Source organism: Podarcis muralis, chromosome 17, assembly GCF_964188315.1.
Source record: "Podarcis muralis chromosome 17, rPodMur119.hap1.1, whole genome shotgun sequence".
NCBI classification, from domain to species: Eukaryota; Metazoa; Chordata; class Lepidosauria; order Squamata; family Lacertidae; genus Podarcis; species Podarcis muralis.
In genome coordinates this window covers 1,381,027-1,399,959 of record NC_135671.1, presented here as the reverse complement: position 1 = coordinate 1,399,959, position 18,933 = coordinate 1,381,027, and the positions used below count along the sequence as shown (strand labels likewise).

Sequence of the window (18,933 nt, the reverse complement as noted above, 5' to 3'; positions counted from 1 at the left end):
CTCCAGCCTCCACTTTGGGAATGATCTCTGCCACAGACTCTCCCAGCTGACTAAGCCATGTTACATTGTCAGCTTCTGACCCCTCTTCTCCCCCTGACCACTCATCATTGTCCCACCACCAATCCCCTAGCTCTGAGCTGCTTTCCCTTGGGGGTTCCCCAGCTGGAGCCCCCCAACACTCCAGCCGGTCCATGTCATCACATATGGGGGAAAATGATCATGGCTACCACCTTCCCTTGCAACTGCCTCTGTGCACCCTGCAGCTATACATATGCAGAGATGCGCATGCTCCACAACCACGTGCTCATAGCCTGCAACCAGACATGCGGACACGAAAATGTATGCACCTAAGGTAAAGGGACTCCTGACCATTAGGTCCAGTCGTGGCCGACTCTGGGGTTGCGGCGCTCATCTCGCTTTATTGGCAGAGGGAGCCGGCGTACAGCTTCCGGGTCATGTGGCCAGCATGACTAAGCCGCTTCTGGTGAACCAGAGCAGCGCACGGAAATGCCATTTACCTTCCCGCCAGAGCGGTACCTATTAATCTACTTGCTCTTTGACGTGCTTTCGAACTGCTAGGCTGGCAGGAGCTGGGACCGAGGAATGGGAGCTCACCCCATCGCGGGGATTCGAACTGCCGACCTTCTGAACTGCCGGCAAGTCCTAGGCTCTATGGTTTAACCCACAGTGCCACCCGCATCCCATGCGGACACAAACATGTATGCACCTACACATGCCTTATTAAGCATCTAAGCCTTCCTATATTGCTAGAAGAATCCTCCTGTAAAGGAGGTTAAACAGTGGGAGATTACGGTTGCTTCTGACGCAACAGGGATAAGAGTGGTATTGGCATTGCGGGTAATTATATTTCACTGCACTTGTAAGATGGTGAAGGGCCCCTCCTAATAAAAAACTGTTTAACTATTCTATCTGCTACTGATCTAAGCAACAAACAGCCTTGAGTGTTGACTGTCACTGTTTGAGGACAGAGGAACCTCCTAAATCAGGGCTCGGCAACCTAAGGCTCAGGGGCCACAAGTGGCCCAGGGGGGTTGTTTTACCAGACCACAAGCTGCCCCCAAACCGATCCGCCCACTTGGTGAGTCCTGGCGCAGTGCGGTGCGGGGACTCGCTTCCACAGCTCCGGAAATCGTGTCTGCGCATGCGCAGATGCCGGAAATCACGCCTGCTGGCCCAGGCAAGGGAAGCCTTGCTGACCCCTGTCTTAAAGTGATGGACATTCCTTTGTTAGAAGTTTTTAAAGGAGAGGTTGGCTGGCCATTTATCAGGAGTGGATTTCCTGCAATGGGAGGGATTTGTTGGAAGTCGAGGTGCAGCTCAGCTTTCAAAGAAAAGTTCGCATGGGGTTAAAACACAGTAAGGGAGCTCCAGGTTCCTACACTGCCTCTGAGGCTTTTAAATCTCTGTGCTGACCTGTCCCTTGATCTTGAGATGGATATTCTCAGGCTGCATCCTCTCTAAATTCCACCTCCCTCTCACACTTTCCTATGGGACCTCGAACTACGAAATCATCTTGGATTGATCTCTCCAAGCGGGCAAGCACAGCCACCTTTGTTTTGTGCACCTCGGTGTACTATAGAACTCTAAAAAGTATCTATCCCACCCAGGTCATAAAAAGGTAAAGGGACCCCTGACCATTAGGTCTAGTCGTGACCGACTCTGGGGTTGCGACGCTCATCTCGCTTTATTGGCCGAGGGAGCCGGCGTACAGTTTCCAGGTCATGTGGCCAGCAGGACTGAGCCGCTTCTGGCGAACCAGAGCAGCGCACAGAAACGCCGTTTACCTTCCCGCCGGAGCGGTACCTAGTTATCTACTTGCACTTTGACGTGCTTTTGAACTGCTAGGTTGGCAGGAGCAGGGACCGAGCAACGGGAGCTCACCCCGTCGCGGGGATTCGAACCGCGACCTTCTGATCGGCAAGCCCTAGGCTCTGTGGTTTAACCCACAGTGCCACCCGCGTCCCGGCACCCAGGTCGTAGACTTCCTATAATAAACACTTTGTTGTGTTTCCACAAGCAGCATCTTGGCATGTGTGACTGCGACAGAAAAGTCTAACCAAATTCACAAGCCAATAGCCTCCATCCTCTGCACACTGAATTTTCCCCCATCCCAAGAGAATTGAACAAGATTGCCTTTGAGTTCCCTTCCAGTGCCTAAATAAAAATGTCTGTGCTGGTGGAAGGTCACTTCCAATTCTATAATGCTGTGTAGCATAAAAATAATGTTGGTAAAACACCAACACAATCAATATAAGCAATCACTTTAAACCTGTTGCAACATATTTACAAGTCAGCCTATCAGTCAAAGGCTTATCTAACTAAAATGGCCGGTTTGGTGAAAGGTCATTAGTTGCTGAGTCTTGGTAATGCATACATATAAATCTGCCTTTTTTTGTTGTTGTTGTTCCGCTTGTTCCGAGATATTTCATTGGTGTTTTTTCTTTTGTTTAATTCTAATGATAACTGGTTTGGTTAATGCCAGAACAACATTATCTGTATCTTGTTTAATATGTTTGACATTTTTTAAAATAAAAGTATCCCTTTTTCTGTTTCCTTATCACTTGTATTAATTGCCAGGGTTTTTTAAACCAAGATTGATAACATAGCTGATAGTGGGCAGACCTGTCTTCCTTTCTTTTTTTCTATTAAATTAATATTCTATATTAATTTTTTAACAAGGGAAACAAACATCGTATTTCCAAAATAGGAATTGTAAAACACCGAAAACTGGAATTTGCATAGTAGTAGCGTACACAATAACAGGTTTGAAGTTAAGCCAATATAACACACAAAATCATAAAAGAATATGACAAACTAATGAACCTACAAGTAATATATGCTAAATCACAAAACACATAAAAAATGAAACAATTTTTAGTCCACGGTATGTTGTGTTTTCGTTATGTCCCTAATATTTCCCTTCCATAAAATCCCTCTTTGATCTTGTTGTATGTATTTATACCATTTAATCTTTTTGCCAAAATGCCAGTGAATATCTTCTAGTCATTGTTCAGCAGTGATATAGGTCTGTAGGAAATCATGAAAGATTTTATAGATTGATGATAAACTTTCACAGCCTAGCACCATATTCTCATTCAAAGCCTTAATGACTTATAGTATTTCACTGTTAGAGGTGGGCTCATTCAGTAGTTCCTGATCTCCCTCAGTTAATTTTGGAATATTTATTTCAGATATAAACTTCAATATTACTCCTTTATTGAGGTTATTTGATTTCTATAATATAGACTAATATTTTAAGGATTCTACCGACTTCTTCCCTGAAGTTTTGACTGTATCATTTTCCAACTTTAGTTGGGGAATTTTCCCCTTTTGTTGCTGCTTTTAGTTGAAATGCAAGTAGCGGGCTCTGCTTATTCCATTTGCATTTTATTTGTTTACCTAAATTAGTTGATTAAGACATTTTGTGTGTTTCTGAAAGTCCCTTTTCAGGGATATTCAGTTTCTCCAGACCTGTTAAAATAGGTTGATGCCTTATATTATTTCTCTGGTGTACTATAGTCTTCCTCTGATTTATTAATCTCTACCAACAGTTCACATTCAAATACAAGACGTTCATCCGTTTTGTTTTTCCACAGGGCAGGTACACCACGGCCAAGTTTCCTACCTGGTTCCTCCCATTCACCTGGACTCGGACCTCGAGAGGCAATCGTTTAAGGGTGAGTTAGCAGCATAATAATTCTTTGGTGAAAGCATTCATGGACTCAGCACAGTTTGGCTACATTTCTGGCCCCACGAAGGGTATTCTGTCCCAAGTGGATTGCAATTTAACAGCTTGGAAGCAGCCCAGGCTCATTCTTTGCCTTGGGTGCATCTGTCACGGTCTCTGAGTTGCAGCGTTATTCGGAACCAGTCCGCCAGATCTATATCCCACTTGGGAAAAGCTCCGAAAGAAAAACCTCCAAAAATATAAACAGAATATATCTGGTATATAGCGCCTTCTTTGTTGGTATGCTTGGACAGCCAGGAGAGATGTGAAGTGCCCCATTCATCGCAAGGCACTGCTAAAGAAGTGGCAACAATGGGAACATGAATGGCACCCACTTCCTGTTCCAGATTGTACTCCAAGGGGGATAAATGTACCGTATTTTTTGCTCTATAAGACTCACTTTTTCCCTCCTAAAAAGTAAGGGGAGATGTGTGTGCGTCTTATGGAGCGAAAAATACGGTAATTCTTGGTTGCAGTTCCTCTCCCTTTCATTCAAAATCAGGAATTGGCAGAAGAAGAAGTCGAAATGAATAAAGGCAGCGACAGCCTCTCCACCTCCACAAGTCTGTTTTGGTTTTGGTTTTTAAATGACAATACACCTTTTTTAAAAAATACCTCCGTTAAATTAGTGAGAAACAAAGGAAAGAGTAAGAAGGTTGTAGACCGCGGGAAGCTTTTCATGTTTGAGATGCTTGGAAGAAGGCTAAGAGAAAAATACAGGCAAAATGAACTTTACTAAATCTTAGCCTCAGTCTCCCCCTTTAGTCAAGAATCCGGTTATTATTTTGGGGCTTATTTGGGATCTGTTATCACTGACATTATTACAAGGATTGACCTCACTTATGAGGTGTTCCAATCTCCACTGCACGAGGCTCCATAATATGTGTAAATGTTTGTATTCCACATAGGGGTGGTTCTTATTTTTCCTGGTCTGTATGAGGTGATATGGACTTTATTTGTGCTGGTTCAGTTTTTGTGCTGATTGGTTTTCGTTTTGATTCCATTCCTATTTTATTGATTTTGAAGGTGTGAACCACCAAGAGGACCTGGTTAATTGGATGGCATATAAATGACAAAAATAAATGCATGTTTTGAGCAGCAGGTAGAAATTCTTCTGGAGGCTGCAGTTTCATTTGTTGTTTACGGGGGACTTAAATGCTACTTTGGGCAGTGATTAATTGGTGGTCTCCCTGTGACTCTTGGATTCATGTTGAATGATTAATCTTGCCTTTTGTCACCAGGCAAGTCACAGGATCAACATGTTTGTAGGTATGGTTTTAGGCTTTTGCCATTGGTTTATATGCATAATTGGTAAGCCTTGAATTGTCAGCCCCCCAGGGAATGCCAGAGAGTTCTATATCTTGGCATCCAGTTGTGAGGCAGTCCGCTTGATTGCGTTGTGGTCTCTGTAGATTGACCTCATTTTAATGCCAAGTTTTGAAACGGATTCGCAGCCAGGATGAGATGATAGTTATTATTATAATCACTCTGTACCCCTCTGCAGAAGATTGTTGCAGAAGTGGTTCTCAGGTCTTCCACTTGGTAACACTCTTTAACCATCTCCAGGAGATTACAATTTCCTGCGTAGTAGTATTGGACTTTGGGGTCATGAACCCTCTGCAGGTCCACCTGTTTGTCTACCACTTGGGCGTCAGTTATATTTGCGGTTTGTCCAATACCCACCACTATGTCAGGCTTCCTCAGTCCTTGTCTTTGTGAGCTGTCATTCTGTTGTGTCACCCACCTGTGCTTTATTTGGAGCAGAAATTTATTTGGGCTTTTTGGAGTGTTTTAAGGATGATATAATTTGAATAGTCTCCATTTCTGTCTTCTTTGTGTGTGACCTCTCCGCACAATTCCTGTGTTTTCTCAAAAATCAACCTACAATATTTTTCTCTTTATAAGTCTAGGTTGTGAACTTTGAAAATTCAGGAAAGTGTTATAATCTGTAGGTTTCCTTTCTCACAGTTCTGTAATTTTCCTGTCTTACTAATGCTCTTAATGTGCAGATAATTTCAATTTGTTTCACTGAAATATATTTCAAATCTGATACTGGAGTCTCTGAGACTGTCAGTTAAAAAGAAAGAAAGAATTTAACCTAGTAGTATCGCTATCCCAAATGAGAAAATATCACCAATACAATGTCATGATTTCAAAACATAAGGATTATCTCTAGGGGAAATAAAACTTCAAAGACTCCTGTATGTTAATTTGCTTCTGCTGGTACCGTTACAAAGCCCTTAGCTTTAGCTTCAATCCCTTTTAATCTGCCTGTAAAAATGAACAGGGGGAAAAAACACAATTTCAACACAGGGCAAGATTAGCCAGTTCCGTTAGAAAGTACATAACAGGGTGCAATTGTCCAACCACTTGTCCAGTGACCTCTTAATCATTTCCAGACCCTCTCATTGTGGAATTCAAGTACAGTGGTGCCTCGCAAGACGAAATTAATTCGTTCCGCAAGTTTTTTCTTCTTGCGAGTTTTTCGTCTTGCGATGCACGGTTTCCCATAGGAATGCATTGAAAATCAATTAATGCGTTCCTAGGGAAACCGACTTCAGACCAGGTCCGGGGACAATCTGTCCCCCGACCTCTTCTGAAGGCTGGGGGGGGGGCGAAAGTCTTTGCTCCCCCCCGCCTGCCTTCAAAAGCCGTCGGGAGAGCGGAGAAGCGCTGCGTTCTCCGCTCTCCCGGGAAGGCAGGCAGGCGGGAGCAAAGTCTTTCGCCCCCCGCCCGCCTTCAGAAGAGGTCCAGGACCTCTTCTGAAGGCGGGCGAGGGGCGAAAGACTTTGCTCCCCCGGGACGGCAGCGTTTTAAAATCGCCCCGGACAGCGGAGAAGTCCCCCGCTGTCCCGGGGTTTTTTAAAAACCTCTCCGCCCCCCTGCCAGGCTTCGGAGCAGCCTTCCGAAGCCTGGCGGCGGGAGGAGGTCCGAGGACAGTGGGGAAGACGCGCTTCCCCGCTGTCCCGGAGATTTCCCTATGGGCTGCCGTCTTGCGAAGCAAGCCCATAGGGAAATTCGTTTTGCGAAGCGCCTCCAAAACGGAAAACCCTTTCGTCTAGCGGGTATTCCGTCTTGCGAGGCGTTCGTCTTGCGGGGTACCACTGTACAAAGAAAGAGCACCCTTCAGATGTAACCAGCACTGTATCCCTTACTAAAACAATGGAAGTTATTGATTTTCACAAAGCCATTGAGTTGGCCATCTCAATGCAAGCCATTGTCAAAGTGGTGGGAACCGTATTTTTCCGTCTATAAGACGCCCCCATGTATGTAAAAGGTAAAGGTGCCCGTACGGGCCAGTCTTGACAGACTCTAGGGTTGTGCGCCCATCTCACTTAAGAGGCTGGGGGCCAGCGCTGTCCGCAGACACTTCCGGGTCACGTGGCCAGCGTGACATCGCTGCTCTGGCAAGCCAGAGCCGCACACGGAAATGCTGTTTACCTTCCCGCCAGTAAGCGGTCCCTATTTATCTACTTGCACCCGGGGGTGCTTTCGAACTGCTAGGTTGGCAGGCGCTGGGACCGAGCAGCGGGAGCGCACCCCGCCGTGGGGATTCGAACCGCCGACCTTTCGATCGGCAAGCCCTAGGCGCTGAGGCTTTTACCCACAGCGCCACCCGCCACCCGCGTATGAGACACCCCCTATTTGGGGGGACTCAGATTTAAGAAAATGGGTGGAGATGGCCCAGTGTATAAGACGCCCCCTAATTTTTGACATTATTTTTTAGGGGGGAAACCTAGTCTTATACATGGAAAAATACGGTATGTCATTGCACCTCCAAACTGAGGCTGTGCAAGGGAAACTGAGAAGGAAAAGAAGCAACAAGTTGGACCGTGGCCTTGTAGCAGAATAAAACAAACAAGCGTTTGTGTCTTTTCTGTCTCTGGCTACCAATGCCAACCATTTCCCGCATGCCAAAGGAAGCTTGTCTCTGCTTCCTGTAGAATTAATATGTTTACGAATAAGCACTAGCAATCCCATAAAATAGTGTCAATGGTATGTTTGCTTGACTAGAAATAGGTTTAAACTGGTGCTTAATAGCGCAACTAATAAGTGCAACTAATCTTTTAAAATATTCTTAATTAATGGGAAGTACCGAAATAGAGTCAACATTAATTGTGAGTGCTGATTCAGCATCCGGCTTTCTTAAGTGATTTACAGGATTCGCTATGTTTCCGTACGGAGCAGTGGTTTGAAGTAATTACCTTGTAATGTAGGATGACACTAATGTGCTAGTAAACTAGTGGAGTTTACACACAGCTTACGTGCCAGCATCATTGCACAGGAAGACACGGAAAATGCATTGCAGGCATAAATAATGCAGGTAAACATCAGTTGTAGTGAATTTTCACAACCTTTTTTTTTTTTTTTAAGCAGTTACACGTAAATCTGCCAACAGGAACAGTTCTCTTTTTATATCGGTGGAACATGCTGTCATTTAATGAGAGAACAATTGGGGAGTAAGGATAGGAATAGAAAACATTCTGTTTCACAGAAAATTGAATCAAGGGATAAATAAGTTTTCCAGTTTGGTGTGATTTCCATGCTACTCACCACTATCAGTAACAATTTGACCTCTTTGAGGAAGACTTGATCCTGGGTGTCCATAGAGATTGAGAGAAGGGTTCATGGTGGATCAAGCAAAATTGGCCTCTTGCACTATATCTGAGCTATCTCCAAATGCACGTATCTCTCCCACGAGGGAAGAGAAATTCACGATTCTACAGTGTGGAGAGATTATTCTTGGAGTGGAGCTCTACTGGAGTGAAATGGCATCCATTCAGCAGCTTCAGAAATGACCGACAGATTACCTCAAATCCATTGGGTTAGGTTGAAAAACGAAATTAAGAACTGCGTTTATGTAACGGTTTTATATAGGAATGCTAGCTGTGAAATAACAAATTCTGAAAACGGTCACCCATTACAAGGCTGTTTAAATGCTTTTTGAGCTGGCACTATCTTCATTTAATTATGGGGTCTGAGAGACCCTTTGGATCAGAGTTGTGGTTGCTGAATGAAGGAAGAGAGAGAAGGGAGATTTACTCCTGCAAAATTACCCGATGTTCAACAGCATATCCTTGAGGATCCTGACCAAACCTTTAAAGTAATTATCTCCTTCTGCAGGTCTTGGAAAGTTTGTTTGTTCTTCTTTAAACACGTAGCATAATATTTCCCAGGGCTGCTGATGTGTCTGGAGGAATGTGTAAGATCTTTTGGGACTGTAACTGTCAAGAACATCCCTTGCTGTTTCTTAAACGTCAGTGTAGATGATGCCTTACTGAACTGGGTAATCAAAATGACAATTCTCGCAAGTTCTACCCTTTTGCTATTTGAATTCTGAGCGTTACCAGGAGATTAAAAGAGTTACGATCTAGTATGTGAGGCCTCAGAAGAGTGTGCTTTAGAATCAGAAAAACCATCTGTTACCTTTTTATTCTGTTTTACTTCTCTGGCATCTTTAATTTAGCTCTTGTTGGACTACAACTCCCATCGTCCAGTGGTGGAGCGTGGCAGGGCACAGGGGCAATTGCCCCTGGAGCAAAATTTAGGGATGCAAAATTTCAACACCCACTGCTGCCTCAATACAGCTGTGTGATTCTGCCACTGGGCTCCACTGAAAATGGCTTCTGCGTGCAAACCAGGAAGTGACCTCTGCAGACAATGGAATGACTCTTTCCTTATCTCTGCAGTCGCGATCTTCCGGGTGACGTGGACACTGCTAGGCAGTTGAATGCGCATGCATGCTCTGTCTGTTTCCCTCCATCATCCCACCACCTCTCTGTGCAGCCCTGGGTACTGACAACCCATGCTACACCACTGTGATCATCCCTGACTATTGGTCATGCTGGCTGAGGAGTTTGGGTCCAACATCATTTGTTGAACAGCATGCTTTTATGAGGGGCGGGGTAGACTTATGGAAGAAAGGTAAAGGGACCCCTGACCATTAGGTCCAGTCGTGGGCGACTCTGGGGTTGTGGCGCTCATCTCACTCTATGGGCCTAGGGAGCCGGCGTACAGCTTCCGGGTCATGTGGCCAGCATGACTAAGCCGCTTCTGGCAAACCAGAGCAGCGCACGGAAACGCCATTTACCTTCCCACCGGAGTGGTACCTATTTATCTACTTGCACTTTGACGTGCTTTCGAACTGCTAGGTTGGCAGGAGCAGGGACCGAGCAACGGGAGCTCACCCCGTCGCGGGGATTTGAACCGCCGACCTTCTGATCGGCAAGTCCTAGGCTCTGTGGTTTAACCCACAGCGCCACCCGCTGTACTAGGTCTTCGTTAATGCCTTAAAAGCAGAGGAGTATCTCAGTTCCCTTTGCCCTTGGCAAGGCCCTATTTCGGCTGGGAGAGACCATGGACCAGAAACTCAAAAAGTTTGCATTTCATCACCTTTTCTGCTCCACCAGTGACTTCCTCTGCAGCCACCTGGGTGGGGTCTGCTGTGCTCCGCCTCCCCTCCTCCATCACCTGCACTCTTGGTCTCTCTATCTGCCTCCCTCCCTGCACTTGCTGCTTTCCCTTCTTCCTCCTCCTTCTTTCCTTTTTCCTCCTCCTGCAACTCTCCTGGCTCTCTCAAAACCTTGCTGGGCTCTCCCCTCTCATCACCAGCTGACTGGGGAGGGGACCCTGCAGGGCTGCTGCAGCTGCCCACGCCAGCGACTAGATTCCTTCACTGAGGAGGCCAGAGGAGCCTCCACACCTCACCTTGCCGCCCAGACATAGCTGTCAACCGTCCCTTATTTGGTGGGAAAGTCCCTTATCCTAGCGCCATGTCCTGCTGCTGTCCCTTATTGATGATGTCCCTTAAATTTCCCGGGTTTCACAGGAAGCAGCTCCTCTCCCTCCCTCCCTGCCGGCCAGGGAGGAGGGATCCAACTGTGTTGCTTGGCTGCATTGCTCACCCAATAAGGAGTCTAAGAACAACTGGGGGGTGGAGCTTGCATGCCTTGTGCCGATCAAATCGGCCGCGTTGCCTGGGGACTCGCCTTTGCTCAGCGCTTCCCAGCGGAGAGGTGACGGTGGTTTTCCTTGCTGCATCCCCTTTGCCGGGTTGCTGCACTGTGGGAACCACCACTTGAGGCTTTGTTTGGCTGCTGGCTGGGCTTTCCGCCTTTGGCTCAGAGGGGCTCAGAAGCTGAACATACCTACGTTTGGAAAATCCCTTATTTTGGCTGCTGATCCCTTATTTTCGAGGCTGCTGGTCCCTTATTTTCAAATCTGTAAGTTGACAGCTATGCGCCCAGAGCATGTGAATGAGCAGGCACTCCAAGCCAGAGTGGAGAGGCATGGTTTTTGTGTTCCCTGGGCCTGCGCTCTGGGCAGGCACCAACCTAGCCAACCCTGAGGTAAGCCGATACTTAAAAACACCACTTGTAAAGTTCATGTTATGCTGATGGTCATGGAATTCTGGCCTGTTTTCCTTTGTCAAATGAATGCCTTGCCTTCATAGCCCTTGCAATCTGCTATCAGGCTTGGTTCCTTCATGGGCTGCTACCTGTTGCAACTAAGAGATGGAAAAGTGAACCCTGCTGTTCTTTCCCCACAGACTGCACCATCACTTGCAAGAAAGAAAGAAAGCATTTCTGAACTCAAGCCCAGAAAACTTTCCTGGCAATTCTTAATGGATATGCAGTACTGAGTTCTACTAATCTCTTCTTGCAGACTGGATTCTCTGAGCTTTATTCTTGCCAAAATATGTTCCAGCAGTTGCTTAACAAAATCTTGCCTTGTTTAATAAACAATCAGCCCATCAATTCATGTCCTAATAAAGAAGTTGGAAGAAAATATGTTTTCCCTGAACCCAAACAGGGCAAGAGGAGAGCCTTGATTTGTTCAAATCTATTCTATATATCATTTGAGTTTATGGGTAACAATTAGTTCCTCTTTCACTTTTGATTTCACAAGGCACTGAAATGCTACAAAGCATTAGCATGCAACCTTTAGGGCTTAATCTTCTGCCACGACTTTAGAAAGTAATGTTAGTGTCATGCAGCCAGTGGAGACGAAGGTACATCGGCAGGATGAAAGCGATGCTGGTGTTGCCTCCCCTCCCCAGAACACTGCCAAAAGCCCGCCCCGCCCCCCAAGTGAGGAAAAGCTCCCCCAGCCAAGTCCTGCCAGCAGAGTCTCTGAAAATGGGTTGTGGTGCAGATGTAGGGCTGGTAGTCTTACCTGGGGGGATTGTGGGGCGAAGGCAAAATACAACTTTTGCATGCTTCACCAGCAACAGCCATGTCAGAGATGAAAGATGGAAAGCAGGAAGGGTTCATCTGCCTTTCCTACCATACAGCCATCATTGTCATTTCCTGGAGCCCCCTGACTCTGCTTCTCCTCTGCCTCCTCGATGTGTGAGAGGTGCAGGAAGAAAGAGCAGCAACCAACACCCACTTTGCCATTTCCCTCTGGGTAGCTCTGCAGATTGGGTCTAAAAGAAGAGGGCAAGTGACTAGGCAGTGGTGACAACAGCAGCAGTAGCAAGAAGGAAGTGAGTTTGCCCAAGGGCCACCAAACCCTGGAGCTATCTGGCCACCAGAGGGGACTTTCTGAAAGCCCTCCAGCTGCCCAATCCATTAACCTAATCCAGGCATGGCCAAACTTGGCCCCCCAGATGTTTTGGGACTACAGTTCCCATCATCCCTGAGCACTGGTCCTGTTAGCTAGGGATGATGGGAATTGTCCAAAAACATCTGGATGGCCAAGTATGGCCATGGCTGACCCAATCCATTAACCCAGCCATATTCACCAAGAAACAGAGTGGAAGGGCCCAAGGCCCCAGTTTTACTCTCTGTGTGCAGCCCCTTGGCCCTGAAGCACACAATGGCACCCAAGAATGTCAAGACAATCAGAAGGTATGGGACAGGTGATTGACATTTGTTCCAGAGCAGGTCTTATTGGGTGGGAAGTGGTAGGACAAGCAGAAGTGTGCGATCCTTCTTACTCATCCCCTGTAGGGACCCCCAGCAGAACTTAATATGCAATGCTTTTTTGTTCATTGTATGTGTCATGGTGCAATCCTGAAAAGTAAAAGGGGTCATAAGCAGTTGTCCAGCGGTGACAATGGCTGGAATGGAATTTGGTCTGTATCAGCTGTGTGGGAACCTTTGGCCCTCCAGATGTTATTGAACTACAACGACCATCAGTCCCAGCTAGTGTGGCTGACAGCCCGGGGTGATTGGAGTTGCAGTTTGGCAACATGTGGAGGACCAAAGGTCAGTGTGGTGTAGTGGTTAGGAGCAGTGGACTCGTAATCTGGGGAACCGGGTTCGCGTCTCTGCTCCTCCACCTGCAGCTGCTGGGTGACCTTGGGCCAGTCACACTTCTCTGAAGTCTCTCAGCCCCACTCACCTCACAGAGTGTTTGTTGTGGGGGAGGAAGGGAAAGGAGAATGTGAGCCGCTTTGAGACTCCTTAAAGGGAGTGAAAGGCGGGATATCAAATCCAAACTCCTCTTCTTCTTCTTCTTCTTCTTCTTCTTCTTCTTCTTCTTCTTCTTCTTCTTCTTCTTCTCCTCCTCCTCCTCCTCCTCCTCTCACCTGGTCTAAATGAGCAGGTGTTTTAATAATAATAATAATAATAATAATAATAATAATTTATTATTATTTATTATTTATACCCCGCCCATCTGGCTGGGTTTCCCCAGCCACTCTGGGCGGCTTCCAACAGAATATTAAAATACAATAGTCTATTAAACATTTAAAGCTTCCCTAAACAGGGCTGCCTTCAGATGTCTTCTAAATGTCAGGTAGTTGTTTTTCTCTTTGACATCTGGTGAGAGGGCGTTCCACAGGGTGGGTGCCACCACCGAGAAGGCCCTCTGCCTGGTTCCCTGTAACTTAATACTGGTGTATCGCGATAGTTAAGTTTGCGATCTGTCAGAATGTTGGAAACCGGATTATCGCAAAACCCTAATGGTAAGTGGCCACAATGCGAAGGCGCGAACAGTACTGAGCTAAAAAGCACTCCTTAAACAACCAGTGTACACCGAAGCATTGCGAAAAGTAAAACAAAATCCGCCAGGTTATCAGACCTGGAAACTTGAAGACGCTTGAGACATTTCAGGCTTCCCAAGGCTGTGTATGGGACCAAGGGTCTTAATCCATCTTTACAACTAATTGCAGTTGTTTTGCCTTTTACCATGAATCAATGAAGCTGCACCTATGAAACAGAAGGAATGAATCGAGTTGCTACCATAGTCTGAAGCCTCTCATAACAACCAGTTATTAAACTTACCCAGTCCCAGATATTTCCCCATGTCTCAGTCACTTACTTTCTTGAACTTAACTCATTCAGACCATGATGATCCATCTTATGTATAGTATTATTCAAGAAATGACTGGTAAGACAGATCTGGCTTAGCCGATGGTGTAACAATGAAGAAATTAATTTAAAATGCCCTCATTAAAGGAAGTAATGTTTCTGTTACCAATCCAGACAGATGGCATAACTTGTCTATTGTCTTTGTTTCAAATGATTTGCCAACTTGAGTGTTATATGTAAGTAGATGGGACATATTGTAATAACAGGCTGCTTTATTACTCCTCCCTCCAAAATGTATTATTTAAAACAAACAAATATACAAAAGCACTTCCTCAGTTTCATCAGTATATATTGATCATCATACATGTATATATGCACCTAGTTTACATAGGTTTTCTTTGTCACCTCTCTCTATATATATTCCTTTTCTAACTGTAATGCTTTCTACTCTAACTCTCCTTTTTCCCTTATGTTGCTTAAGGAAATTGCTGCACTAATAAATTCACCCTTTGTATACTTCACTTTTGCTTGTATTTCATACATATCTATAGGCAGCTTCTGGTGGCTCATTTAATTTTGAAACATTGGCCTAGTTCATGCATCACATTAAGTCATAGTAATAGTGGTAGTCTCTGCTTTTACAGTTACACCAAGCAAGTGTTTTGCACCCGCCGCTTTGAAAGATGTGCTGTTTGTTCTCTTCGGTTGGGAAGACTGAAGTGGTTGTGGAATATTTTAACTTTAAATAAATCAATGTACCTTTTATACTATTTTCAGCTGAGGTTATCACAGGTAGAACTTCTAACTTTCTTGTGTAGTACAGGTACAGTGGTACCTCTGGTTACGTACTTAATTCGTTCCGGAGGTCCGTTCTTAACCTGAATCTGTTCTTAACCTGAAGCACCACTTTAGCTAATGGGGCCTCCCACTGCCGCCGCGCCGCCGGAGCACGATTTCTGTTCTCATCCTGAAACAAAGTTCTTAACCCGAGGTACTATTTCTGGGTTAGCGGAGTCTGTAACCTGAAGCGTATGTAACCCGAGGTACCACTGTAGTTGCTAGTTTCCGGAAAAGCAGCAACAAAATAATGCCACATGAAAATGTGCTCCCTGGTCCGGTCTGGTCTGGCAGCCAGGTGATGGTTCTACACGCTCGAAACCGGGCATTATATAAATCAGTTTGGAGACAGTTCTCCTAAAGTAAATGTAGAGCCAACAAGCATTTGAATGAGCAGATGGACAAAGCTGAAGACAAGCTGTTAAATTAATAAACGTGTGGTAGTCCTTAATCAGAAGAGTGGTCCATTTTCACATTTTCTCCAGATGATTTGTGTGGCCTGTCATGATTGCACCTGGTAGATGGGCAATGTGCAAATGCCTGCCATTATAACTGCATTATGTTGGATATAATCATATGTAACAACATGTCAAGGAGATAATTTATACTCCCCCTGCCCAACCCAGAGGAAAACTTAACACACACAACAGATAGGGTATTAATGCTCTGATCTTATACTTTCTCCGTTTGAATGGTACAATTTTGCTAACTTGCTATTAGTTCTTTCCATGATGGCAGAAAGGCATATTAATCTATATATGTGTCAAATCTCTAGGTCAGAGTCGAGGAACCTGTATCCCTTCAGAGGTTCTTGGACTCTACCAGTCCCAGCATGCATGGCCAACAGTCAGAAATTAAGGGAGATGGAATCCAACAAAAATGGGAGGACCACAAGTTCCTCATCCCTACATTGGATGAGTTAGTTGGTTGGGATGACCAAAGAATGACAGCATTTTTATCAACAACTCAGAAATGTACAATAAAAAAAAAACATGTAAATCAAGTTAAAATTAACAACAGCACAAATCAGACAGAATCAATAAAACTGGTTTCAGTACCTTCATATATCCGTGGCCTCATATTGGTTCCAAACCCCAACTTGCCATGAACCACTTGAAAACCACCCAAGGATTTTTCTGCCTGAAGTAGCAATTGTAATGTGGTGCAATTTCCCATTGTATTTTTATCGCTTCTTTTATTTCTTATATACTCATTTATTTATTATATATTGCATTTTTTTATTGTATTACAATTCGAATTCCATAGAATTCAAATTGCAATACAGCAAAATACGATATAAAAAATAGTAGAAGAAATAAAAGTACAATTGGAAATCAATACGGATATTTGTCGTGCCGTCTCCCACCTTCAACCACAAATCCACAGACCACAGCTTGGGAACCTTGGCCTGACATATCCATTAGTGACCTAAAACAGTGCAGTGAAGCTTTTCCAAGCAGACCTCTGATTTAAAAAGATATATATTACTAAGAGGAATAGTTAGCTGTCCTGCGAGTTTAGAAATTGCTTTGGCTTAAACTGTGAGATGATATTTTCTTTTAACGTTGCCAGCCCAAATGAGAGTATGTCCCATTTAACTCAACGAGACCCATTCCTTCGTAGATACGCATTGGACTGCTCCGTTGTTCTTCTGAAATAACTACACATAAGCTACTATTAATGAATCAGCTGTCATTGCGATCATTTTGATAATTAGTGTTTTATTTCACAGCCCCTGTGTCTTATCAGACACCTACTGGTAAATGTGGCAAAAAAAATAGTGATTAGTGATGCCATTAGCAACTGACAGGGGTGGTAGATGCCTCATCCATGAAAAGTGGTATTGATTTATTGGACAGGAGAATAAAAAATAACCGTTATAGCTATTTGAAAGCCAATTCTGAAGTCCCTGCCAGACATAAATTAGTAAATACTCATCCCCAGTGACTTCTAATTGTCAGTCAAGAGGGGACTGCAGAGTTGCTTGTGACTTTATGACAAGTTTTATTATTCTTAAGAACTCCACTGACTGAAACATAAGACTCTCTGCTTAATCAAGGTTGTACAGAAAATCTCTGAAGTTAATCCTTCAGTATTTCCTTAGAGGCCCTGAATCCAAAAGATGAATAGAAGGAATAGTTAATTAATCAGTCGCTGAAGCTACAGAATCACCGAGGTCATAGTCAAATGATGCCATAGTCACAGTGATATATTCGCAAGCAGAAGCAGATTCTGCATACGGACCTGTGCAATGAGGCGCAGTGGAGTGTTACAAACAGGTAGTCAAACCTGTCAGTCCAGCTGGTTGAGAACTGTGTGATTTCTGACGGACTGGGCGTTGCTCACCTTTTATGCCAGCGCTTGGTCCCTGGTCTCCAGTACATTTCTAGACCCGTTTTTTTTTTTTATGGTACCTGAACAATTGGAGATGGTTGTCATTGGCCAGGACTCAGCTTCACCTGCTGAGCAGCAGCCTGAAGAAGCAGAAGGCAAAGTGACTCCACCTGCTGATCAGCCATCTTGCTCCTGATGAGAACCAGCTGGCTCCAGCTGGAGGAGGTGCTGGCCCTGTGGCACTTTCCTTGATTTGGAATTTTTTGTTGTTGTTTAGTTGTTTAGTCGTGTCCGACTCCTTGTGACCTGAGCATGCCAGGCACTCCTGTCTTCCACTGCCTCCCGCAGTTTGGTCAAACTCATGTTTGTAGCTTCGAGAACACTGTCCCACCATCTCGTCCTCTGTCGTCCCCTTCTCCTTGTGCCCTCCATCTTTCCTAGCATCAGGGTCTTTTCCAGGGAGTCTTCTCTTCTCATGAGGTGGCCAAAGTCTTGGAGCCTCAGCTTCACGATCTGTCCTTCCAGTGAGCACTCAGGGCTGATTTCCCTAAGAATGGAGAGGCCTGATCTTCTTGCAGTCCATGGGACTCTCAAGAGTCTCCTCCAGCACCAGAATTCAAAAGCATCAATTCTTCGGCGATCAGCCTTCTTGATGGTCCAGCTCTCACTTCCATACATCACTACTGGGAAAACCATGGCTTTAACTATATGGACCTTTGTTGGCAAGGTGATGTCTCTGCTTTTTAAGATGATGCCGTCAAGGTTTGTCTTCGCTTTTCTCCCAAGAAGCAGGCACCAGTATTAGAGTCGCCTTTGAATGCCAGTTCCTGGGGAGAGTGCTGGTGCCCCATTGTTCTGCTTCTGGGTACCGCAAGGGCATCTCTGGGTGGACACTGTGAGAATAGGATGCTGGACTGAATTCACTTTTTGTCTGATCTTGCAGGCCTCTTATTATGTTCAGATATTTAACTTCAGAAGCATTCACCACAGCCGCATTATTGTCTGAATCAGATAGCATGAGGTGAGAATACAAAAAAAAATACTCCAGAAAAATGAGAAAAGCTTTGCCAGCTGAGGAGCACAAAGCAATGAACCGGACATCTGAAGCCCACCCTTCCTGCAATCTGTCTCTAGATAACACTCCCGTTTTATTGGCACACTCCCATTTGTGCCTCTTCCTCTGATTATCTCTCTATAACATCAGCTACTTTGCCTTTTTTCATATTATCTCGTTTCCACTTAATTTCTAAAGAATATTTAGCTTCGGGGCAGCAGTGTGTGACTAAAATGCTTTGCACTTTCTTTCTGTGCCGTTTCCGTCTCGTGTCAACATTCCCTAAAAGACATGCGAGTGTGTTTACATGGAGTAGCTTCCAGCTCCTTGTGCAAATAAATGGAAGGAATATGCAAATGATTCCAGAAACTGATGGCAGAAGCAAATAGCAGTGTTGCGTTTGTGTTGTTGTGAAAAGTAAACACTAATGCAAAGTGCACATTTTTTTTAGTCATGTTTGCATATAAATAGGAAAGTGTTGTGGAAAGCTTGCAATTTCTTTGGGATTTTAACTCCTAAAGCATGGGTAGGCAAACTAAGGCCCGGGGGCCAGATCCGGCCCAATTGCCTTCTGAATGCGGCCTGTGGACGGTCCAGGAATCAGCGTGCTTTTACATGAGTAGTGTTAAGTTGTGGGTGAACATATCAGACGACACAGCGATTCTTCAAACAGATCTTGTTTATTCACAGGCCAGAACAGA

General features: G+C 44.9%; 1 protein-coding gene across 29 annotated transcripts in view; it reads left to right on the top strand.

The window, feature by feature from the left end:
- Positions 1 to 18,933, top strand: part of ADGRL3 (adhesion G protein-coupled receptor L3) — a 543,408-nt gene that overhangs the window by 349,458 nt on the left and 175,017 nt on the right. For 28 of the 29 annotated variants that reach the window (XM_028711325.2, XM_028711329.2, XM_028711310.2 and 25 more), the window contains one exon: positions 3,618 to 3,698. The exons of the other annotated variant lie outside the window; for it this stretch is intronic. In XM_028711325.2, coding sequence (XP_028567158.2) covers positions 3,618 to 3,698 — 81 coding nt within the window. The remainder of the gene's footprint in view (positions 1 to 3,617; positions 3,699 to 18,933) is intronic. 29 annotated transcript variants of the gene reach the window in all.